We start from the raw sequence: 25,239 nt of genomic DNA, 5'->3' as shown, positions 1-25,239 counted from the left end.
CGAACCACACATTTGAAGGATTTATTTTAAACATCACCATAATGGCTTTTTACTCAAGTTGGTCAAACTTTGTAACGTAAGTTTCTCATGTCACACGTCGTGATGTTTTGCCCTCATTTATTGCAAATTTTGTCATTCTTTGTGGAACACAGAAATAATGTTGTGGGTAAGTAGAAGTGAGACAAATATTCATTTCTCATGGACAAATCACGTCATTTCTGTGCTGCAGTTATTAGAATTTGGCAAAAAAAAAGTAACACTTGGCTTAAGTTGATTTTTGTGAAACATAAAATGGACAAATATTGCATCATTACTATCAAGCTATAATTTTTTTAATAAGCATACACGGCGAAGTTATCTCTTGGACTACAAAGCCCAGAGCTCATTTACTAGACTGTTTTTTTTGGTAAGGAAAAGATTATTCAAATTAACATTGAACTTTATACCCTGCATACAATTCTGCACAAAATCCTGTGCCTGTTTCATACTCAACACATGGCTCAGGAGAAAATAAAACAAGCTACAACAGCGCTTATAGCTACTCACTTCTAAGATGTGAAATGTATGCACTGTAATAGAAGATTATAAATAGATTTTCAAGGAATCGCAGACCAAGAGGATCTCAGCTTCTCATTAGGTACCCTTGGCGAGTGAGTTATTTAGCGTTGCAAACAACAGATAGTGGATACAGTCACATTTCAGAAGCGAGTAATCGCCGACAATGTACAGATTCGCATTCTTTTCTCATAACCTTACAGTCCCTTGAAAAAGTGTGAACCTCTCAAATCATCTCAGATGTTTTTCATCACTTACCCTCGTGCCATTCCAAACATGGTAACCAAACAACATTGATCTCATTGTACGAAAATAAAACCACTGAGACATTTCTTAAAATATCTTCTACAGAAGAAAGTTTGGAATGACATAAGGGTGAGTCAGGAACGTAAAGATTGATTTGTGTCACAATACTAAATCAAGACATGGATTCATTGTGTGTAACAGAGCTAACACGCACACATACACACAGTCTTAGTCAAAATCAAGGCAATGAAATTATATTCATTTTCATTTCATATAACACACCTTTACATGTATATTTCATGTTAACATTTTCGTTTGGCCAACTTTGGTCTTAAGGAATAAAATAACTAAACAGTTCCATTCCAGTAAGAATTACAATTACTCTTCAGTAGTGGTTTAGGACTCTGTTCAGCAGCCATTTAATACGTCATCATTTTCTTAGTTTTCTATAACAATAATGTGCATAATAGGTTAAATATCAATCGTCTAGCCGGTCCGTCTTAAGAGGAGGGAAAAAGCTCCTACATTGTGATCAGAAGCAGCTATGTTACGTTATTTCGACTTACACCAGTTTGTACCTTAATACTACAGTTTATAAAAGGAGGTGGATATATTTGTAATCTTTGTGTACAGCTACAAAAAAGAATACCATGTTAAAGAGGCAAATTGTGTGTGGAAGCTACATTAACATTTATATTTTAGGTACAATTTAAAAGTCCTGATCGTGTAAGAATTGTACAGACATGTTCTTGTGGTATGCTGTCAAGTCTGAGGGGTCTCTTGTGGCCAGTCACACCACGTACATTCTGAGAGTCAAATCCAAGGTGTGACCGGGAACGGGAAAAAGTTCTTGGTGAAAGATAAAGTCCACACGTTCCTGACAACAAGAAGTGGCCACCAGCTCCATCTCCGTCACAAATTTGAGGATAATCTCGATCTGATATGATGTTCTGTTTCTGGCAGGCTGGTTATTGAATCCTTCTTGGGCAGTCCTGAATCCAGGCTGGGTCGCATCTGGGGGAGAGAGGCAGGAGGGAATGCGCCAATGGACATTTGGTGCGGTAGAGCCATTCTTGGAGGGATGCCACCTCGAAAACCTACCGACCCTGAGAGGTTCTGAGGGGGACCGATGGAAGTAGAGGAGACTCGAGTGGATTGGGGAGGGCTTATGGCAGCTGGCTGCGCCATATCCTGGGGTAAAGACAGCTGGGAGGCAGATAAAGCTCGGACATCCTGGCTCAGAGCGCTCCTGGGGCGTGGTAGACGATGCGTGGGGCTTGGAACCTGTTGCTGAACCAGGGATAGCTGTGACCCTGAGGGTGCACCAGGGGGGCTGGAACCATACTGAAATGTTCGACCGATAGGTGCAAGGGGGCTGTGGACAGGTGTGCTGGCGAGAGCTGAAGCGAGGGCTAGGGTGGAGTACTGGGACCCTGGAGGTGTCTGGCTCTGGACCACTTGGAAGCGCCGCACCATGCGGGGAGATCGAACTGCCCCGGAACCCACTAGAGAGTCGCCCATCTGGGGGCAGAAGCTCATGGCTACGGCCTGTTGGAGAGTCGCAATGGCAGAGCTGGTGGAAGGTTCAAATATGTTGCCATGAGTCGAAGTGGTCATAGACATGGCCCTGGGTCTCTGCAAGTCCCCTTCTTTAACCAGCTTAACCATTTCCCGATCGTACTTAACAATCTCCTGGATCATCTCGTTCTCGTGGTTGTTGAAGACGCCAGAGTTAAGATCGTGCTGTACTTTGTGCATCAGGATGGAGTTCTTCTTGCCTGGAAAAGGTACAGATTGAGAACAGTTATAGCATCGTCTGTGTATCCATGGTCAAGTTTCATTCAAAGGGATAGTTCACCTAAAAATGTATATTCTTTGATCATATCATTCCACACTTGTATGAGTCTCTTCTGCAGAACACAAAAGAACATATTTTGAAGGATTATGGTTACCAAAAAACACTGATAAATCTTCATACATTGGAAGTCAATGGGGGTTAAAATATCTTCTTTTGTGTTCCACTGAAGAAAGAGTCATACACAGATTTTGAATGACATAAGGGTGAATAAATGATGACTATCCACACATATTGCACATATTCAATGCAGTATTTAAATTCACAGTTGGCATATTTGTCTAGTGTCTTGTGAACTGGTAAGCCCAGAGCCCGGGTAAGGAAGCTATGATATATGTGTCCCTCTGCTGAGTCACCGCTATGCTTACTCTAACTCAAGACATGGCGCATGTCTATCACCTAAACCCTGCTGCTAACACACACCAATTTGCAGCTAAAATGACATCCTTCGCACAGTTCCCGCCAGCAGGACCCCATCATCACCTTCGTTTCATCTCACCTTCAAGTCCACGCACAAATAACACTTTCTCTTGGTTTCCTTTTAGTTCCACGGCTACTTTGCGTACATCATAGGATGCGTGACATAGCAAACATACCCTGTTTCCTTGATCTTTCAGACATGCCATATAAAAGCAATTATGACACTGTTTACATTGATAAATCAGATAATAGGGTATTGTGATGCGATTGTGATAGCAGATCTGCAGTGTGGCTGGAACATCAACCCTTCCATGAGCTGAACTGATCCTTTATGGAATCTGGCTGTCATGGCAACAGCAGCGGAGTGGCCCATATGTAAACAACCAAGGTGATCATGTGACAAGGAGTGACATCAGCACACTGATCTTGGGAGATAAGAAAAGCATCCTGAATGGATGCCATGTGGGTTGGGGAGGGCAGGTAGGCAGCCTCTCTTGGCAAAGGACATGTTAATGTGCTGAAGACAAGCCAGGATTGGCAAAATAATTGTTGACTAACTAATTTTGGAAGGGACTGGCCCACAGATGTGACCAATGAAAGTCCGAGCGTGGATGCTTTCCTGTAGCTCAGTGGTAAGAGCATGAAACTAGCATTGCCAAGGTCGTGGGTTCAATCCCAGAGGATTGCACATACTTCGAAACAAATATATAGTATAATATCGCTTTGGATAAAAGCATTAAATTAGTTATATGTGACTTGTACACCTAAGAATGTTTTATGGCAATGCTTAACCTGTTTTATGCTAGTGTCAGAGTTAGCTGTGTCACATTTTTCTCGAAAGAACAAATATCAATTCAATCCTCAATGTAGCATGATTTTCTTTTATACTTGTACGGAAAAATACAAATGAAGAAATCCATCGCTGTATTTAAACATCTAAAACAGTCAGTATAGATATTTTCTAACAGCTTCAAGTTAACGACATATGGTGATTTTATTTCAAAGAACACCACAGTATTAGCGTTACAACCAACCATGTAGGATTGCCAAGTCCACACTTTTTGATCCACTGATATTGAGCAACTTTTAAACTGTTGCCATGGCTTTTTTATTCTGCAAGCAAAGGTTTATTAAAGCCATTTTTAAAGTATGATCGGTAAGAAATTATTTATGAAAACAGGCTGTGATTAGAACTATGATTAACCTCTATATGAGTGATTTTAAAGTGATAGTTTCCCCAAAAAGGACAATTCTGTGATGAATTACTGACTGTCTGGTTGTTCCAAACCTATATAAATTACTAAGAAAAATATTTTTCAACGAATGTTCGTAACCAAACAGTTCTTGGCCCCATTGACTACCATAGTAGGATCAATGACAGGGTGTAGTCAAACTGCCCAAGAACTGTTTGCTCAAAATCACTTCTACATATTGAGTTAAAGTAGTAGGGATGGGTCATTGGGCTAGTTTTGTCACAGAGATCTGGCAACCATGGCACTTTTTTGCTACTGTCCCAGTAATTATGTGTTACTCTATAGGTAATTGACATACCTATCCGGTCAAGTCGGTCAATGGCAACCGTCTCAAATGCTCTTCTCATCATGGGATACTCTTCCAGGACTTCATTGAAGTTGTCCACAGAGAGTGAGAACAGCCGGCAGTAGGTGTCTGCACGCACGCTGGCGGTTCGTCTTCCACGGGTCAGCAAGCAGATCTCTGAGAAAGAAATAAGACCTGGTTATGGTTCAAGATTAAGGAAAGATTGTGAAAATGAATTATTGTGAACCAACACGGAAGCTGAGAAAACCAAATCTACAACTCATTATATATTGGACACAATAATACTTATAAAAACTAAAATCAGACAATGTTAATCTTAGGATGTTGGGGCAGGGATGTGTTAGCTTTGGCACTTTGAATCAACTTGCAATATAAAGTATATGAGATATAAGATTGAAGACTGAAGGGTTTGACTCATCTAGGGTCAACCCATCAATTGGGATCTACTCGGCTGGAAATGTGGTCACACTTCAGAGGGTTGGCACATCTCTCTCTCTCTCATTAAAGTTCTTATCACAACCAAAATGTCCCTCATCCCTACAGAGGAATGCTCCACTGTGGATACAAGTGGATTGTGCTTGTTTTAGAAAATCAATACATCTTTTATTGTGAGTAACGTTTACATATTAATAAGGGCATATTAGATGAAAGTGTGCTTCAAGGTTGATCACGCATAGTTGCTTAGAATACCCCAAAGCAAAAGAAATGATTTCATACCTTTCAAAGAATGAGTCAGATAGCTTTCTCACTCTAAAATTTTAAAGATCCTTGAGACACTGTTTGGGGGTTCCTTAGATGCCACACTGTTTTAAAAATCCTATTTATGTTCTTGAGGAATTTCATTACATATTCGAAGATTCCAAACTTTCCCTTGAGATCCAAGTAGTTCTCAACAGGGCCAGTGTGGCATCTAAGGACCTGAAATGGGTGCACCAGAAATCTCAGTTGCTAACACTCTTCCAAATATGTTTCTTTGTGTTGAGCAAAACGAAGAAATGTATTCAAATTTGGAACATATTGAGGGTGACAGAGTATGTTTACATGTTTGTAAGTTTTTTCTTTGTGTTTTTGAAAAGTTTCACATACACACGACAGCGTTATCAAAACGATCTGCATTTACATGGATCAGGGAAAGCAAATAAACACTATGTATTATGCATGCCAGGCCAGTGGATGGTGCTGTTGCGCTATAAAGAAACCCTACGTTCTTGCGCACATCCGTATACATTGTATTAATCCAAAAGCGCTTTTAATACACTTTGCCGGCCAATATGGAGGCCGCCAATATTGTTTGGGGAATACTCGCACATGCCTACAGACTAAGCGTGTAGTATGCATGCGTATGACGACATAGTTTTGGTAAATCGGCACATTTTGAGACCCGTTTTCAAAAGTTTGCGTTTTCAGTCCCCCAAAATGCCATCTTCGTGTAAATGAACAGCCAAAACGCTTAGTTTTCCTTTTTTAGTTGAAAACGGTCTCGTGTAAACATTCTCTCTACATTTTGAGGCTAACTTTTAGGGTGAACTATTACTCGAAGTGCGGACGTGTGATTCATAATATCTATCGGATGTGAAATCTATAAATCGCAAATGATCGGGAAATAGCGTGCTATATATGAACATTTTCATTAATTTAGCATTTTTCACGCTTTACGATCAAATCTGTGAGAACGCGCATTTTATTAATGAGGCCCCAGGTTTGATAATCAAGTATCTTTGATGATTGACATATTTGATTTATTATAAGCCGATACATTGGCCGCTATCATGCGACAAACCGGTATATTGATCAAAACTGTATATTTGATACAGCTAAACAAGAAACTAACATGCTGCCTGAACTGCCAAAAAAACTCTGAGAAGCACCTCCAATAATAACCCTGCAAAAACAGCAGCCTGCCACAAATCACGAATGCCCAGTTTGGGTTGATACATCCCACCGTGCAAAACAGAAGTGTCAAATCTTTGATTAGGTGCCTTAAATTTCACCCCAGCTGTCACTTTTCACAGCTGCACACGGAGCATGTGATATCACGTGCAAGCTCTTAATCATCACAACTGCACGAACAAAGGTGACATCACAGAAGCACATGGAAAAATGATACAGACATTGTGATGTACTGTAACATGCCTGCAGTATCACACAGAAGTGAGTACACCGCTTACATTTTTCTAATTATTTTATTAAATATTTTACAAAACTGAAGAAATGACACTTTGCTACACTGTAAAGTAGTGAGTGTACAGCTTGTAGAACAGTGTACATTTGCTGTCCCCTCAAAACTACTCGACACACTGGCAACAAAAGTGAGTACACCCCTAGATGAAAATGTCCAAATTGGGCCCATAAGTCAGTTACGTTAGCTTTGCGGCTAGAGCATTAATGTGGTTTTACTATACTGTGTTTACTGTTTAGTTGTGGGTCCTTTCTAGAGATGCACGGTTGGAGGTTACAGCCGCGGACGGCGGATGACGTGAAGAAAATTTATATTTTAATCAAATTCGGGCGGGTGGCGGGCGGTTGAACCAATCAAATGAAAAATATATGTAAACATTGTTAAATATTGTTATCTGACTATGCCTACATCCAAAAAAAATCAAGCACACTTTGAAATGGCCAAATTACTGCCTGATGTAAATTTTACTTAGTCGAGTCTATGCAGACGGCTTGTTATTATCAGAGATGGAAGTACGTGAGAACCTCAATTTAACGGAAATTAAGGAGAGTCTGCAAAACCAGCTCTTCCTAGTCGTCACCCTGACATGATGATGTGTTTTGTGATGCGGTTGTGGATGAAATAATGGCCCATCCGCGCATCTCTAGTCCTTTCGCTTACATAAGTGTCTTTATCGACACAAATCGATGCCATTTTGTAACCTTAGTATCTCTGTTTACAAATAATCTTTATGCCTCCAGGAGCTGAAATGTAGTTGTGTGTCTATGCGGAAAGACAAATCAGAACAGACTGGGGTAGCCGACCAATCAGAGCACAGTGGGCTTGTGGAAGGGAGGGCTCTTAGAGAAACTGAATCTTCGAATTGCTTGGAGGGAACCGTTTAGATATCTTTGTGAAATGGGGTGATATTAAATGCATATTTGAAGAAAATTACAGCGTTATTAGACCTTGGATGCATTTAAACCTGTTGTCGGGTACTGAAATACAATATTAGGACACTTAAAAATGGAACATAGTGGGCTCTTTAATTAGCCACATTGTTCTTATCTGTGGCCCTCGTTCAGGACCCCGAGCCTGTGGTATGTTCATAGTCTCATTGAACTCTGTGCCTCTCCTGACTGTGGCCCAGCCAGACCATGCCCTAAAGACTGTGGAAAAAGCACTGGCTTTTTTCTGGATCACCAGCGCCCGGCACTCTGTCCTTGCAGCATTTTAAATGGGACACAGCTCGCTGGAGGGAGAAAGGAAGGAGACATGCTTAAATGTCAGTGATATTTATCACTATATTCTCAGCGGGAGGCAGCTGTTAGGGTTTAAGAGGGAGCAAAGATTCGACGCAAAGATACACAAGAACGTAAACATCACGCATCCTTCAAAGTATCTTCATAATTTGTGATCTTAAAGGTATTTTCATCAGAATGTGAAGTATATTATCTAAAGTTATTCTGCAGAAATTTCAAAGTATCATAATTTTTTGCATAAAAATTACTGCGACATGCATCAAGTCTTACAATAAATGAAATGATCGCGATGTGTGTTCCTACCCCCAAAATAAGAGCCATCGGAGAGCTTCATGCCTATATTCCCTTTGGTCAAAACACTGACTACGCCAAGCTGGATGAAGTACATCTTCTTGCCGATGGTGCCCTCGCGAATGATGTAATCTCCTGGTTGGAAGACTTCGAAGCGGAGTTTCGTTAGCACAGCCGTTACAAAATTGGGATCTGCATTTGCGAAGAGAGGCATAGACGCCACCAGCTTCCGGCAGTTGAAGTTGACAATTTCCTGAAGGTGGATAAAAAACAAAGAAATTAATTCTACACGTTTGGCAGTGCTTTCAGTCTTTACATTTTTTTATCAGTATGTTTTTCCTGGAAATCAGTCCCATTAACAATAACGCAATGCTTTACCAAGTGAACACTGTACCTCTCGTAACGGCTCGTTCAACTCCTCCAAAATGCTTTCCTCATCAAACATCTTGCCCTGGTATCGATGCTCATAGTAGTCGTGGATCTTCTGCCGGAAATCGGCCGGAAGTTTATGGAAAGACATGTACTGCTCAACTTGCTTGTACTGAAAAGATAGAAGAACACGCAATGAAAACTTTTAAAGAACATCATTGCTAACCAACATTTCACCAAAACACCAATGTGTGAGTTGCCATGTCAAAAGCAACATGCCCTCTGTTGTGGAGAGGAGCGGGATCACTATACAAAGTAAATAATTAAACATACAGGCTTGTTTTTCTATTGGAAAACATTGGGCGTTCCTGCTATTTCTGGAAACATCAAAGCGAGTTATTTGCAGTGGATGTGACCCACTCAAGACCATATGATAATGTGATGTTCTCCAAGCAGAAGTAATAGATAAACTCTATATTTCTGGCACGCTCCGTGTTGATTATTTTGTCTGTTGTTATGGCTTTCTGGTTATTATTTTGACCATGTATGCATTATTGTATGAAAGCGAATATAACAGAAAGGTTTCTGACTAAAGCCAACTAATGATAATGAATCCAACCAAACATGTTCATTAAAACATGGTGACCACTTGGCGATGTTATGAAATAGTATACTGTATTTAACCGGACAGCAAAACGACATAAGTGTCAGATTTAGAAAACGACTCCAAATATTGCAAAGTAGCAGGTTAAATAACAGTCTTCATTTTGAATGGTAGAGCATGGCGGTTATAAAGTGTGTTAATAACAGCTTTGTAATGCGTCACTGCGACAGTACCTCACACACTGATGTATGAGGGCAATAATGGCCAACAACAAGAAAATTAAAAAAATTTAGATACTATGTCTTTACCTTACAAGATGTCTATCTTTCTGTGTGTTTCTAAAGGTTACAGTTACTTTTGTGTCAAAAAGTCTAGATTCTATCACAGACAGTTTGCTCAATTTGAACCATGTGTTACAATATTTGTGAAGCATCATCGCGTCCTCTCATCTGTCATATCCCCACAGAAATCGACTCTAGCGGGTCATGTGCACAGTGAGAAAATGATGTGGGGGAAGGTTGACGCTCCTTAGTGACCTCGTGGATGGAAAGGTGGTGTAGGATGAAGGTGGCATTTGGGTAATAACTGTCGGTATGTGCGCCGTGACATACGCTCAGCTTTAGACGTGCCTTGGGTCGATTCTCAGAGGGACTAACAGGGTGCGATCTGATGCTCATGCCAGGGATAGAATCCATACATGGATGAATATCAAGAAGTAAAAAACAAAACTGAGGAAACTAACAAAAGGAAAGACCCAATAACCATGTGTAGAGCAAAGCAATGAGAGGAAAAGGTTTCCATGTAATTAAATCCAACAATGTCTGACAGATGTAGAAGCTGTAGCTCAAAGGTCCTCAACCTTGTACAGGTCAAGGAGCCTTAGATGTATAGAAACAAGGAACATAAATCTCTGTTATACAGCATGTTGTGTAAACTAAAGTATTTGATTCTGTTCAATAACGACATATTTACATCATTTTTATGATTCTGACTTTACAAAAGTATTAACACAAGCATTCTCGGTACGCAGGCAATGTGTGAGATTAAGCAGGAGCTATTGACAGAAATGCAATATAATATACATAACTATGTCATCAGAGGTGTATAAAGACCTTACATAATGAAGCGTTACATTTGTATGACCTAAGAATGAGCTAACGCTGTTTCTACAGATCTACAGAAGCCCTAAACGGACAAACTGCTATACAGAGAGCGTTTCGTAAAAAACACGTTATCTGTTAGCATGGACACTGTTACTCATCATTGCTTTTGGCGGTGGGTGAGGAATCATGGGAGGAGAAGTGAGTGACTTCAATTAGCTCGGAGTGGAAATCCCATCATGAAGCTGTTTTATAAAAAGCCTTTTGTTTCTGTAATCCGCCCTGAATCCTAATCTAATTCCATTCTTAATTAATTACAACTGGATAAGAGAATTATACAAACGCACACGACTGACAGGAACAGCCAGGGGTGCAAACACACCCTGTATGCCATTGTGCATCAGAATAAATTACATGAGAATATACTGATGTAACCAAACAACGGCGGTACCCAGTGACTTGCATCGGTTTTGTGTCCATACAATAGAAGTGAATTATTTTTGTGTTTGCAGAAGAGAGAAAGTCATACAGGTCTGAAATGACAATACGGTGAATAAATTATGACTTTTTTTGATGACCTATCCCTTTAAAGCTGCAATTCCAGCCATGTCTGTTTGAAACCTAAAATATAAATGAATCCATGATTTCATTGCATACTATAAAAATACAGGAGTTCTGAAATACAGGAATGATTTTGGACCAAAAAGTTGGTCTCTGTTTAACACTGACACAACCAAGTTTATATATTTTCTTGCACACCATCAGTTAGCAACCTTGACACGTCCAGTTCGACAAACTCTGTAATTTGCACTTTGTCCCTTTCGATCAAGAAAGCCTCTTTTCTGTTGTTTTCGATTCAGTCAGTCTTGAGTAAGACAAGGTGTTGAGCCGAAGACAATTACGCAGACCGTGTTGCAATCATGATTTAAAGTCTGTGTATAATCTGTTGGAAAGACTGGAAAAAACTCGGAACCAGGATCAATGTCAGATCTGGCTTGTGGTGAGGTGACAAAACGTCTTTACATTTTCATTGAAAGCACTGGACGGACGCATCGTTTCTATTTTTGACGCACTACTCCAGGTACAGCAATTTTCCCATCCCCTGATATACAGTTAATATTTACAAAACAACAATTTACTATGAACGCTCATTCAAAGCTATGACTGGCCGTTTTTTAATGGAGAACACTTTTTTTTCACTAGAAGGCACCAAGGGAGGAAATTTTCTGCCGTTTCTTTGACATGAAAAAATACACATGACATCTTTGAATAGAGAGCAATATATAGGACAGAGCTAGCATTGGCCTAGCTTCAATCAAACAAGCAACAGATCTGGCAACATCTGCGCAGGAAGATTAACAATCATAACTTTTTGGATTTAGGAAGCTTATGCGGTGTTGTGTAATATTTTTGGAGATGATCACCTTTGTCCTAAAATACCCGACTGAATGAGAATTCTGTCACCAGTGTCGTTTCAAACCCTGACAGTGGATAGTCGATCCAGATAGAAAAGGGTTTGGAGCGACATGAGAGTGAAAGACAAGTTTCTAAATGTTAATTTATGGATGAACGTTTTCTTTAATTCTGCTCATTCTGTCTCCAAATGAACGACTGAATTACTTTTAAACTGGGCCAGCTCATGAATCGAATAATTCAGTAAAGCCACTGAAACATCAGAGGGGCGGGGATGCCTTTCAATGCCGTAGAGATGGTATATTTCTCATCATGACCATCTGCCAAAGCATCGAGGTCATTGTGGTCACAGAGGGAAAGGGTTGAAAGTCTGTTTCATGTGAATTGTACTGGAGCTTTCCATCCATATGCTCCGTCGGTTCATCTACAGCTGCATTTAAAACCACAGAAAATCTGATGCCAACTTGGATTATGGTTTACGGTTAAGTAATAATCAACGTAATGCAAAACCCTTATATCCTCTGTAGTATACCTAAAATGAAAACGCTGATATTCTTCTCAACTTCTACATGAGAAAAAGTAATAAATGATTGTCAAATCAAATGCATACATCACATACCTAGCGGTTACTGTATCTCCATTGTAGCAGTTACTACGCCATATGTCATATTTAATGTGATCAATCATTTTAACTGCAACAGTCGATTGATACAGCTGGATCATTACATCTCAGCACACCTGTACATACAACCACAGATCCCTTAGGGTGCATCTGAGAGAAAGCTGATCTGAGATCTATATAATCATAAAACAGGTGCTTGAAAGCCATCGTTGAGTAATGCAGTTCTCATTACGTAATGCGTAACGTCCCATTCATTTGTTGCTTTGTGGCAATCTGTTGGATTTTGCGCAGGAGGATGAGTTGGACGTGATGAGATGATGGGGGACCCACAACGTATGTATTCAAAACCTGTATATGACTCTTTATTCTTGGGAACATGAAGATATTTTGAGAAATGTCTCAGTGATTTTGTCTCCATACAATGGAAGTCAATGGGGGGTCAGTGTTGTTTGGCTACCAACATTCTTTAAAATATCTAATATCAGAAAGTCTGGTTTGGATTGACCGAGGGTAAGTAAATGATGACAGAATTATAATTTTTAGTTAAACTTTAAGCACGAGAACCACTATTCGCGTCCCACCTGTGAGATCCCCTTCGCCGTGAATATGCACAGCAATCATGAACCAGACTTCCCATCAATGTCAGTGTTTTGGTACAAATGAGCCGCATTAGATGTTTATTCTGTATAAGCAGGATTAAACTACGAGCAGTCAACCATATTCTTTTTTTTCAAAATCAAAGAATAGCTTTTGTGAAGTTGTTACCACACTCCAGTTCCCCTCGGCCTTAACAGCCCTGCTATCAGACAATAAAGCGGCTCTGTTGCTAATGATTAACGAAGAGGAAAGTCTATCGCCTCAAGCAAGATTTGATGAGCTCCACTGACAGCTCTTCTGGGGAAACTCACCATTAAATCATTTCTTCAAGTGTTATCCTAATATATTCAGAGTTTAGAGTAAAAAAGAGATAAGTTTTAATAAAGACTAGCAGAAAGGTGTGCCTCTATACATTTTGTCTTGTTTTCCAGTACAAATGTCTAACAATTCTTAAAGCAACAATTTGTAGTTTTTCGACCTTAAAAAAATTATTTCTGTGGTAGAACAACTCTTAACCGGATTAATTCTAGTCCCGCTGCTACATGAGCAGCCCCTTAGCGGCTACAAACACACTTGGTTAGTTCTGTGTTGTAGGTCGGTATACACAGCCCAGCCAGCGGAGGAGTGCAACATGGCTTCCAAACAACGTTTCTGCATTGGCCGGTTCCATCAGCTTAGTAAATAAATTCACATGTGCGGTGACCACGGGGAAGCTTATACAGCGACATTATTTACAACACTGGTAACAGACAATTGCGCTTATCAACCACAAGGGGAAACCCGTGAACAAAAGTTCTATAACTCAAAGTAAAATTACTCAAAATTAAGGGAATCTATTCCTAAAACAAGCTAATTATATCTGTCAGTAAGGTAAGAAAAGTTCAAGCTTCAACAAGCTTTAAAAAAAAATTAAAAAAAAAATTTACTGAAGTGAAATAACTTAAAATAAAAAACTTGTTTTTCTAAACAATGAAGTGAGTTTTTAAATATTTGCAGCGTCGTAAGAAAATAAACTTGAATTACAAGATAGATTGACTTCACAGGGACAGTGACAAAAGAAATCAAAGAAAATAAAGTTTCTTTAAATAAAGTCTGAAAGTTTTTACTGTCTCAACTAGTTGGTACGTTGACTTAAAGTTTATACTAAAAACACATGTTGAATTATGTAGTAAAAGTCTAGATAAAAACATAAACTTCCATAATTCAAATATTTATTTTATAAAAAGAAAGACTAAATCTTTGATTTGAGAATTTGTAGATATTTGTACCTGACCATCAGTCAAAACTGCTAAGCAAGACTATTTTTAAGACACATTTTTATCTGAATTGATTTGTAATGTGACCTGACTGACGGGATTTTCTGATAACTTGAAACGCAGAACTTTTTACTTGGTTGTCCTTAAAAAACATCTCTTCACTTAATACCCTATTCCACACACCAATCATCATCTACTTCCAGAAACACGAAACAAGCCATGTCCAGAGGGAAGTCAGCACAACCCTGCACACTTAAGATAAACCCAATAGTTCCTGACACGTCACAAGCTGCGAACCGAGAGTCGCAGGTGTAAACAAACACCAGATGCCGTGTTTAGAAATCAAAGACGACCAAATTACAGCAGTGGGAGGGGCAGACAACTGATCAGATGTGAGGGAGAGCAGATTGCGGAAAACTCCCAGAATCCTCGGCTGTTGGGGTAGCTGGCCTGAGAGGTTGCAAACAGATGATGGGGACCGACTTTGATCTGGCGAGATCAAACGATCGGCGACACATGAGAAGGTCATCTGCAGGTGTTTCGGTGCGTGTGTGTGTGTTTAGGCAGCATGGCACCCACCTTCTCCTGGTACTGGCGACGCGACGAGTCCAGCGACTGTATGAGGGCGGTGGCGTGGCCTATGAACATGGCGTAGCAGGTGGCTCCCACGATCATGCTTAGCATGGTCAACCAGATATCGGACATACTCTCAGGGGCCTGGCGTCCGTACCCGATACACAGCATATGGCTCATGGCCTTGAACAGGGCGAAGGAGTACAGCTCGCTCCAGGAGTCATTCTGGAAGGAGAACAAAAGGGACTTTGATTACTTCATGATGAAACGAATATTGTGTTGATGATGTCCATGGCAGATCTTAACTAAGGAGCTCAAAACTCTAACTAGCTTCTTCTATGACTAGCTATGAACTTACTGCACATTCTATATTCTCTCTCTCTGCGGCTTTAGGCAATTATTGAGTAGCTGTCTGATTATTATTTCAGCCGGGATGATCTCATAAAGTCTCCTCTCTGGCAGATATCTGCATAAGACCTCAGCTACCGCACTAAGATGCTTCGCTTCCTTTCATAATGGGCTGATTTTACAGAACTGACCTGACCGGTCCCCACGGAATGTGCTTAACCTGATTTGCATTCACTTCGTGCCGGGTTTAGACAAAGCTATGACAATTCTGAATCAAAGAGATAAAGTCAAGGGGGCTGTGGTTGACTTTGAATGATGAAGCGGGGGATGTCTGGGGCGAGAAATGGAAAACGGGGCGATGGGTAATCAGTGGAATTACTTTGTGAAGGAGATAAGATGAGGAGAGGCTTGCCGGAATTGGCATGGAGAAAGCTATATATAGTTGCAGAGCCTGTCTGTCTGTCAGTCCGTATATTTGTGGTTAAATACATATGTATATGTATTTGTATAATATATGTAAATAAGCCTCAGAAGAAAAAAATGCATCTGATTGCTTTGTTTGTTTGCTTGACACATGCTTCTGATGACTGTATTTACCCGTCAATAAGCAAAAGTAAACCACTAAACGTCGACTGAAATGAATTATTTCTTTACATTTTTTAAATGTACCTTCCACTGCAAGATTTAGTAAGTATTTAAAAAAAGATAAGTGTTCCAAAACAGGCCTTTTAAACTAAGATACAAAGAATACTTTCAGTCTACTGTCACCCAATCATTTAATAGAGATATACTCAAAAGTATTCTAAGTATACTTAGCTTGTGGGTGTATTTACTCCCACCCATTTACTAATTTACCGATCGAGTAGCCTATTAAATGTCCAGTGTATGAAATATAGCAGAATCTAGTGGTGAGGTTATGAATTGCAACCAACGGCTCACTCCACCCCTCGTTTTTGAAGGTGGGTGACACAGGGCGTCGTCATGTTTTCGCTTCTTTGCCAAAGGAGATAACATATTTACGCAAAGTTAAAATATGAAATCTTGAAATCTGAAAAGAGTAAAATCTTAAACTCTATTCTAAAACATACATGCATGAGGCAATTTGTTTCTCAGTTTAAAAGTATGCAAATGAATGCAACGCACTCCAATACCACCCTTATGCCTTGTGTTCGACATTCTGTCCCTGCTAAAATGTCTAAGGAGATAAAATGATAATTAAGTACTCATGCTTATACATAAAAATAATAGAGGTTGAATGCTGTATAATTATTTTAGCATGATTTGTACTTTGCTAATAAATGATTTGCACACATTAAGATACACAAGCTTTGTAATTATGCCTACGTTTGCATACTTAGCATGTATTAAAACTTCTGTTATTTGTGCCCACTGGGACTGAGATGAATTAAGAGACTTTATGGCTAAATTGATTTAGCTTGACTAGCATAACAGTTGGTTCCCATACATTTTCTTGATAAGAAGCCCTATGGAGATGGATTGAATTAAATAAAACCTGGACTGGAACACACTATACAAGTCAATGAAATGGCAAACAACATGCTTGTGTTTGTTGCCAATTTTCATTTTGAATGGTTCCTCAAACTTGAAGCACACTCGACCGTTCTGGCACGTGGTTTATTTAGGATTCTAGCCGTGCAAACACAGATTTGATGATGCTAGGTCATGGATCACAGGCCTCAGCTGGATCAAAAGGGATCAAAGGGGTGCATTGATCAATCGGGTGCTAGAAAACACAGCGACAGGTGAACAGCTAAACCACCTGGAACTATGAAAGTCAAAATCGAATTTCAATTTTTAAACTCAACCTTAAAGCAATGGTTCGCCTTAAAATGAAAATTATGTTTATTCAATCTTATATTAAACCCTTTAAAGGCAAGTGAAATAAAAGGTGATTTTTTTTCAAATATACTGGCAACTTTTGTCCATATAATACACATGAATAATAAACTGGGACGTACATTTACATTTTAAAGGCACAGTTCTTGTGCTTTGGATTGTTTACACATCAAAAACAGTCATATTTCTAAACTATTGCTTAACTACCCCTCTGCGAATGTGAAACATTGATGGCTTAAACAAGGACTTGTTGATAAACCCAGACACACACTTGAAATGATGGGACAGATCGTTTAATGCTGCGCATTTCAATTCAAGTGATCTGCCTTTCAAATTCTGCTGACCTTGATTGCTGGGCAATGTCAGCGACAAAAATACCTGCATACTGTAAAATCTGTCAACGTATCGCATCGTGTCTGAAGACATAAGAGCATGTCACAAAGACTACGAACAAAATGAATGACCAGACATGGAATCCCCAAATTGATCAGCATTTACCAGAACATCCGATGAATTTCATTCCTTTCTAGACTTCCTTTGTAGATATTGGTAACCGAACAATGGTGGTCACCATTGATTTCTATTGAATGGACACGTAGATATTGGTAACCGAACAATGGTGGTCACCATTGACTTCTATTGAATGGACACAAAACCAATGCAAGTCAATGGGGACTAACGGTTCACAACATTTTTTCCAAATATCTTCTTTCGTCTTCTGCAGAAGAAAGAACGTTATGACATAAGGGTGAATAAATGATGAAAGATTTTTCTTGGAAAAGTTGTCATTTGCTAGTGGTCGATGATCCTTTCTGTCACTAATAGTTCACACTAGAAGCCTTTGCTTCACATACAGTGCATGTGAATCCTTAAGTAACCAAAACATAAATCGTACGTCCAGCTGAAGTCGTCTGACATTTCACACTTTACAAGAAAGAGTTTATGGTCCCTTAATGTCATCACTGTAGCACACACTCAAACAATGCCAGACCAGACTAAACAGGGGCTCTAGAGCAGAAGGGTGATGGTGGGCAGCAAGGGGCAGCTCGATCTAAGTCTCTGGTGGACTTTGAAAGTGATTAAAGCCCCCACCAATTGTGGAACAGCACCTACACCAAACTATTTGTTTGTTTCTCACTTAGCCATGTGGGACAATGACCATAAGATTTTGAGTTTAACCACCTTGTGGCATCCTGAAGCTCTGACATCCACCAAGGGTTGCCAGGAATTGCTTATTTATGAGGTGGTGGTGGGTGTTCGTGAAACATATAAAGGGTTCCCTTGTTGAGGATAAAGGTTTTTAATATTTTATGAGAGTTTAGGAATACATTTTTAGAAAATAAACCAAGATACATGCAAGATGTTACAAGGCAAGACTTACCACCATCTTGTTAAGGGACACCCAGCAGTCCGACGGGAAGTCCTGCAACATGGGCACCAGGAACTGCAGGCAACCGTCCCAATGGCACAGCAGAAGCATCATGCCAATCAGATTAAAAATGCGCATCACGGCGCTGGCCAGGTCATAGGTCATGTGAAAGATCTGCCAGTCAAGAAGAGAGCAACATTAGATTTGAGTAGCTAAGGGCAAAGAGAATATTGAGGATAAAGCAGAGCATTACTTTTTCTGTAACAGAGACACAGGTAATTGCTCTTCAGTTTGAAGGACAAGCAGCTTTAGAGGTTTTGATTTCCTATGAGCACAATTATCAAAGGTTTATCTTTTTCATTTTTGGAAGGATTGTCCTAACAAGCAATTGTTTCTGAACCCTTGCATTACCTTGCAGATTATTTGTGACCTCTAGATTTGTTCTTGTGTGAATATGCCAAAACGCCCATAATGCACTGGAAACAGCTGGACAGGGTTTGCGCCAAAGCTTTATCCAATGGGTACTATCCAGTCTGCCGGATTAGATTCAACGACCTGTCGGGTCATAACGGTACAAACATGCTTGTGAATGGTGAAGGAGGAATGTGCCCAAACTGATATCACGTTCTCCCTGACAGAGGAACTTGTGACCAAAGAATGAGTCTCTAGGAAACAACAGTGCGCGCAGTCTGTTTGTGGTAACAAAGTGAAGAGGACTGCTGCTTGAAAAGCGATCTGGCAGCTGTCCAGGGTAATGCCTCATGTGGCTGAGTGAGACAGTCTCGACACTTGCTTTCTGTATCAGAAATGATGGCTGTCACACCTGAATAAAGCAAAATGCCCTAAATAGAGACTAAGCCAAAAACAGAGATGCTGTTGAAGAATCCTTGGCTGTGCGGTAATTGAGATCTACGTCTACGGAGCTTGTTGCTTTATCTAGCTGAGTAAAAGCAGGGACGTGAGCTTCAAACTGATATTAAACAAAACGTAAAACCGGCAAGAGCATGACTGTTGAAGATAAACATAAGGCCAACGGCTGTAACAAAGTCTTTGATTGGGTTCAATGATTTTAAACAATGTGGAAAGCACTGGAAGTTGTTGAAATAAACAATCCATGCTAAATATCAACAATACTTTTTATGACTATTTGTTTTACTATTATTATTTATCACCATTTATTGTATTATTATTATTACCATTTTACTTATTTATCATTCATTTATTTTGCTGCTGTAGTTGCTGTTTTTCTCGCAAGTGATTCCTGCTCACACTTGGTCTTTATAATGTTTGACTAACGAAATGTTGTTACAAAAAAAAACATTTGCACTCATGTGATGTCTTGTATAGAGCGGAGTAATTGACGTCACGGTCGACGTTGCATGCTGGGGCGGTGCCGCCATCTTCGGAGGTTGTTTGCACGCGATTGTTTTGTTTTACTACGGCTCTCAACTTGCTTTTACATACAGTTGTGTGAAGAGAATTAGAAGCGGTGGGAAATATGAATAAATCAAGTTAACAACATTGAACTGAACTCGCTAGCAGAAAAGAGCCACTGCCACCTACAAATATGGCCACCGAGCCTTTAAAACGGCGTGAGGTCAGCGCAACATTCTCTATAGAACAATGACTTTGTTTGCATATGCACCAATGCGATAATTCATACCTCTGAAGACATAGTTACATATATGATATTGCATTTGTCAGTGGACCCTCCTAAATATTACACACTGGCCCTTTAAGGGAAATGTTAAAAAAATGCTTCTTGCCGATCGGCCATTCAATTAAGAATACTTAATAGCACAAAAATGAACAGGTTCTTCATATAACACTCAACAATTAAATTCTCATTGACTAGGGTTCCACCATCTGGTCACAATTTCTTTGAAAGAACTGTTAAGATTTATGTACCTGCCTATGCAATCAAGAGCCATAAGGAAATCAAACTCTGGGCAGAGCGGATGTTGCGCCGCTGAGCAAGGTTGATTCAGTAATTGAGGTCCATGCCCGCACGCATTACCACTGTGTAATCATGACCATAATTTTCCCGTTTGATGGAGAAAATTACACATATGAATGAATCGTTAGTCAGTTCAACCCCAGGCGAAACTTCACAGTGGTGTCAGTCGTAACAGCCGTTCTGTGAGTAATCAGGTGAAAGATTCTCAAGAGCTGTGTCAAGTGTTTTTAAGCATCGGTTTGGTTTCGCATGCAATTTCGATGCAATGAACTGCTTTTACCATCAGTCCATTGCTGTTAGTAATGTTTGCAAAGGTTGATTACTTAGGGTTACGTTAATTAACCCCAGAGCCTAATTGGTCACCCACAAAATCACCTAAAAGGGGATATTGGGGATCAATGAATAGCATCATTGATCGCATTCGCTCTCTTGCAATCACGCACCAGAAATAAAGTGAACCAGAGTTCAACAGGAAAATGAACATATGGAAGCATGGGACTCTAGAGAGACTTTTGCATTGACGGTTACCCACATGGTATACAATATATGTTTGTCCCTTGGGTTTCAAACCCACAGAACGGGCTTCTTGGAAACTGAATCCATTTTCCATCACAAACAACTCTGAACACATACTGTTATTGTTGACATTGACTATCATTGATCTTACCTCCTCCCATTGATGGATGTAACGAATCAATCTGGACAGTCGCAGGAGTCGCAGCAGACTGAGGATCTTGGTGAACCGGACGATCCTCAACGCCCTGGCCGTCTTGTAGACCTCAGAGTCAATCCCTTTCTCCACAATGAGAAAGATATAATCCACTGGTATGGAAGATACAAAGTCCACTACGAACCACGTCTTGAGATACTTTTTCTTGATCTTCACAGGGTCCAGTATTATCTCCGTGTTGTCTTCGTAGACAATGCCTGTGCGAAAGTTCAGCACCAGGTCCATGAGGAAGAATGTATCGGACACAACGTTGAAGAGAATCCAGGGCGTGGATGTCTCCTCTTTGAAGAAGGTGATGCCCACGGGAATGATGATCAAATTGCCCACCATAAACATTAGCATTGTGAAATCCCAGTAAAACCTGTAAAGGAAATACAGGTGAACAGTCATACAACAGGAATTACGACTGAATAATATTCTAATGAAATTGCAAAACATGAGTTATGATGAATGCATGGGTGGCACGGAACGGAATGGATAATATATTAAACTCTGCATATTACTAAGACATCAAAAAATATGCTCTTTAATACAGTATATCATGCAATTGTGGGTTGAAATAACTGCTTTTGAGAGAAATAAAAAGGCAAAGCTATCTAAGAATCCTCAAAGCACGAAAGGAATCATTAGTTATGGCTTAATGCATAAACATTTGTTATATGAGAATGTTTTTTATTTAATATATTCCTTGGACGTTTTAAATCCAATGGATTCGGGCACACCCTGTTAATAAAGGAATGCGAGTCCTCGTGCGTTCACTGAGACAGGGATACACCCTATAAATAACCCGAGCTTTGACAAACACGCAGCTCGCAGACAAGAGGAGAGACGCGAGACAGGCCCTAATAAAAAAGAATTCGCGTGATGTAGCGCCCATTGGATGAGATCAATATTGCGAAACGTTACACCAATAAATAACAGTTACCCAAACCCGTACAAGGTCACCGCAAGGACGCAAATAAACACAGATGCATTGGGGGCATAAACCAGGATGAACCGGGGTGTGAATTCTTAACCCGATTTTAAATAATGGGAAATGAAGGTCCAAGTGGACTCTTTTGTTGAGTATCAGTCGTTTCTGGCGCTGTCTGTGGTACTGGTACCTAAACTTCTAAGGCGATCATAACGGAGCTCTTTCGAGAAAAGGTTGTAATATGAATACGTGTTCAACTATATTAATCATAACGGTGTTGAAATGCAACGACTGGTTTCTTTTCACAATCAAAACAATATGGGATCACCCACCAGCCTAACTACGCGTGCTTAAAAATAAACAAACGTGAGGACTTGAAAAGAAAGAAGAGACAAATGCATGAATCATCTGGCGCGCTCGTAACGCACATACACACAATGACTAAAATGCGTAAAAATCGCGGATGCTCGTGTTGCAAAACGATAAGGGTAACAATTCGTGATTTCTCATATAGAATTGAGTACTTGCCTACTCCATTGCAAGTATATATATTGTGTACTACAAAGAGTGGGGAACCCGTGGACTTTGGTTTAATTGATAGAAAATCAACCTGTTTGTATTCGAGAACGCCCTCTTTGCTCCGAGTCCTGGGAGAAAATTAAGCGCAGATCACCGGAGAGTATATATGAGTGGCGGCTTGTAGAACAACAAATAAACCATAAAACAAAACAATGCTTGTGATGTCACTAATGCAATTCGTTAATAGTTCAGAGTACGCGCAAAGCTGGCACATCCGGACATACATGTATTTGCAAATTTGAAGTAATGTCTTATATCATGCAAATCGTTTAGTTTAAAACAGATCGTGCGCATTGTCCTGTGGCGTCATGTCCAAATCAGCTTTCGGAAGGCCAGAGGAAGTAAAGTTTAATTTGCATTACTTTATCCTGAGGGGACAAGGGGATGATATCTGAACTTGTGTAGTATGCGTCATTTATAATAATAGTTTGTCCGGCTTTTACGCACAAGGTTTCCATAAATAGTCTGGCGAATTATGCACACCCGACGACATGAAAGTACAGATGCCAAACTGGTTCATGACTGATCCCAAATCTTACAAAATAATCAAATAAAACACATCTGAACCCTCCATGATCGTGGCTAACTGTGACCGTAACAATCTTCACAGGGTGGCAATCTCACTGTTCCTTTAATTTCAACGTCCTTACCTGAAATCACTATAGGGATGAATAATCCAATTGCCAGCAGATTTGACTCGTTCTTGTTCCTTTTCCACTGCCTTTTGGCTGCCAAACATACGCAGTGAGAATTTATTAACCCCGGGTTGCAGCATGGAACTAAACTGTCTTTGCATGTAAGTTTGATTGTCTCTGGTATCCCCTTCATCCGCCAAAATCTGTCCATCTTCAGATTTAGGAAAGGTGACAGAATTTCCTGGTTGCTGGTTCGGGGTGGCTCCGTGGGCAGGTGAGGATGTTTTTCTGCTAGGCGCGTTCGAGAAAGAAACTCTGGAGTCTCTCTTGTCTGCTGGAGCGTTTGGGGCCCCCAGGCTCGCCGTCTCGGCCCCTGGACCCTGTGCTGCCAAAGATCCCGCAGGTGTGACAGAGCCATCCATGCTGGCGGTGGTGTAGTGGCATACAGACGCTGGGAATCCTCCACCTGTATGCTTCTCGTGTTTAGAGAGAATTGAGGACAAGCTCCCGGAGGTGACCGCGTCTCTTCTGCAATCTCCGTTGATTACGCATCTCATACCGGTGCCCTCCTCACCTTCAAAGCCGGCGGCTTCTAGGGTCCTTTCCGCGCCAACCCTGGTGACCGGGTCTGTGAACCCGGGGACATCTCCCTGGCACAGGAACGCCGATTCCGTAGCGCGTCCACATGAGACAGAGGCGAAGTCTTTGTCGTGCGCGACGCGTAAATCATTGTGGTTGGAGATCCAGCTCACTGATGCCGTTGCTCCCCCTCCTGGTGTTAAATTCGTAATCTTGGAGGAAGGGTCAGGAATGTCGCTCCTCTGTGTCTCTTTGTGGTCTTCATCGCCGTCTTCTGTTTCGTCCATGACGGGGTTGCTTTGGGGTCTGTCCTGACGCAGCCAGATTGCGAAAGCGCAGACGTGGACAGGATGCCTATACGGTCCTTCACTCTTCCCAATGTCACCAACATACTAGGAGACAACTACACCAGTCGCGTTGCCATGGCTGCAGTCGCAGTTGCTTCCCTTACCTGGTAACCCATCACAATCACTACTCTCTCTCTCTCGGAACAATTAACGAAACATTACGCAACAGAGGAACAGATGTATGGATATTAACCCGAAAATGGACAAATTGAGCACAATTTCATTCAAGCAGTAAAAGGATGTTGCTTAAAACCCCAAACGCTTGCGTTTTCAAATTCAGTTTTAAGCAACAGCCTTTTACTGCTTAAATGAAATTTAGTTTTATAAGTATTTGACGGCTTTCTTTTGAAAGTTAAGTTGTAGATTTGACATTCTGTAGGACTAAGCTCAATAAAGGTTTAATAAAAGCTTTTACAAACTCTGTAGCCTGCCGCGTAATATTGCATAGTTTAAAATACTTAAACTTACAAATGTTTTTCTTGCTACTATATAAACTGTGATTTGAAGTACTGTTACAGTCCTGAGAGCGTTCAGTCACGTATAGTAGTCCCTCTCCCTGATTTTGGCAAATAATTGAGTACATGTCGCCACCTGCCGGCGATTTAGAGAACGTATTCACAGCGCTTCATTTTCCACCTATCATGTTACAGCCTTATTCCAAAATTGATTCAATTTATTATTTTCCTCAATTCCACAAACAATTCCTCAGAGACTGTTAAATTTGTTAAAAATAAAAACGAATAAAGCACATGTACATAAGCCACTCCATAGTAAAAGGCATATCACAGCCGGCCTGGAGTTTGCCAAAAAGGCACCTGAAGGACTCAGACCATGAGAAAAATAAACTCTGGTCTGATGAAACAAAGATTGAACTCTTTGGCCTGAATGGCAAGCGTCATGTTCGGAGGAAACCAGGCACCGCTCATCACCTTGCCAATACCACCCTTACAGTGAAGCATGGTGGTGGCAGCATCATCCTGTGGGGATGCTTTTCAGCGGCAGGAACTACTCAGGATCGAGGGAAAGATTAATGCAGCAATGTAC

At 40.5% G+C, this 25,239-nt stretch overlaps 1 protein-coding gene across 1 annotated transcript; it reads right to left on the bottom strand.

Moving 5' to 3' along the window:
• Nucleotides 1-313: 313 nt before the first annotated feature.
• On the bottom strand, nucleotides 314-24,135 carry hcn2b (hyperpolarization activated cyclic nucleotide-gated potassium channel 2b; the record flags this gene model as incomplete). Its single annotated transcript, XM_079472053.1, has 8 exons — nucleotides 314-2,579; nucleotides 4,628-4,792; nucleotides 8,360-8,600; nucleotides 8,742-8,888; nucleotides 14,888-15,106; nucleotides 18,468-18,629; nucleotides 21,080-21,503; nucleotides 23,285-24,135. The coding sequence occupies 8 exons, from the start codon at nucleotides 24,133-24,135 to the stop codon at nucleotides 1,714-1,716; spliced, it is 3,075 nt and encodes a 1,024-aa protein (XP_079328179.1). The 3' UTR covers nucleotides 314-1,713.
• Nucleotides 24,136-25,239: the final 1,104 nt, after the last annotated feature.

This window comes from Barbatula barbatula (genome assembly GCF_947034865.1).
Source record: "Barbatula barbatula genome assembly, chromosome: 13".
Lineage (NCBI taxonomy): Eukaryota > Metazoa > Chordata > Actinopteri > Cypriniformes > Nemacheilidae > Barbatula > Barbatula barbatula.
Note: the sequence above shows the minus strand (reverse complement) of the source record. Positions and strands in the feature narration are given on the sequence as shown.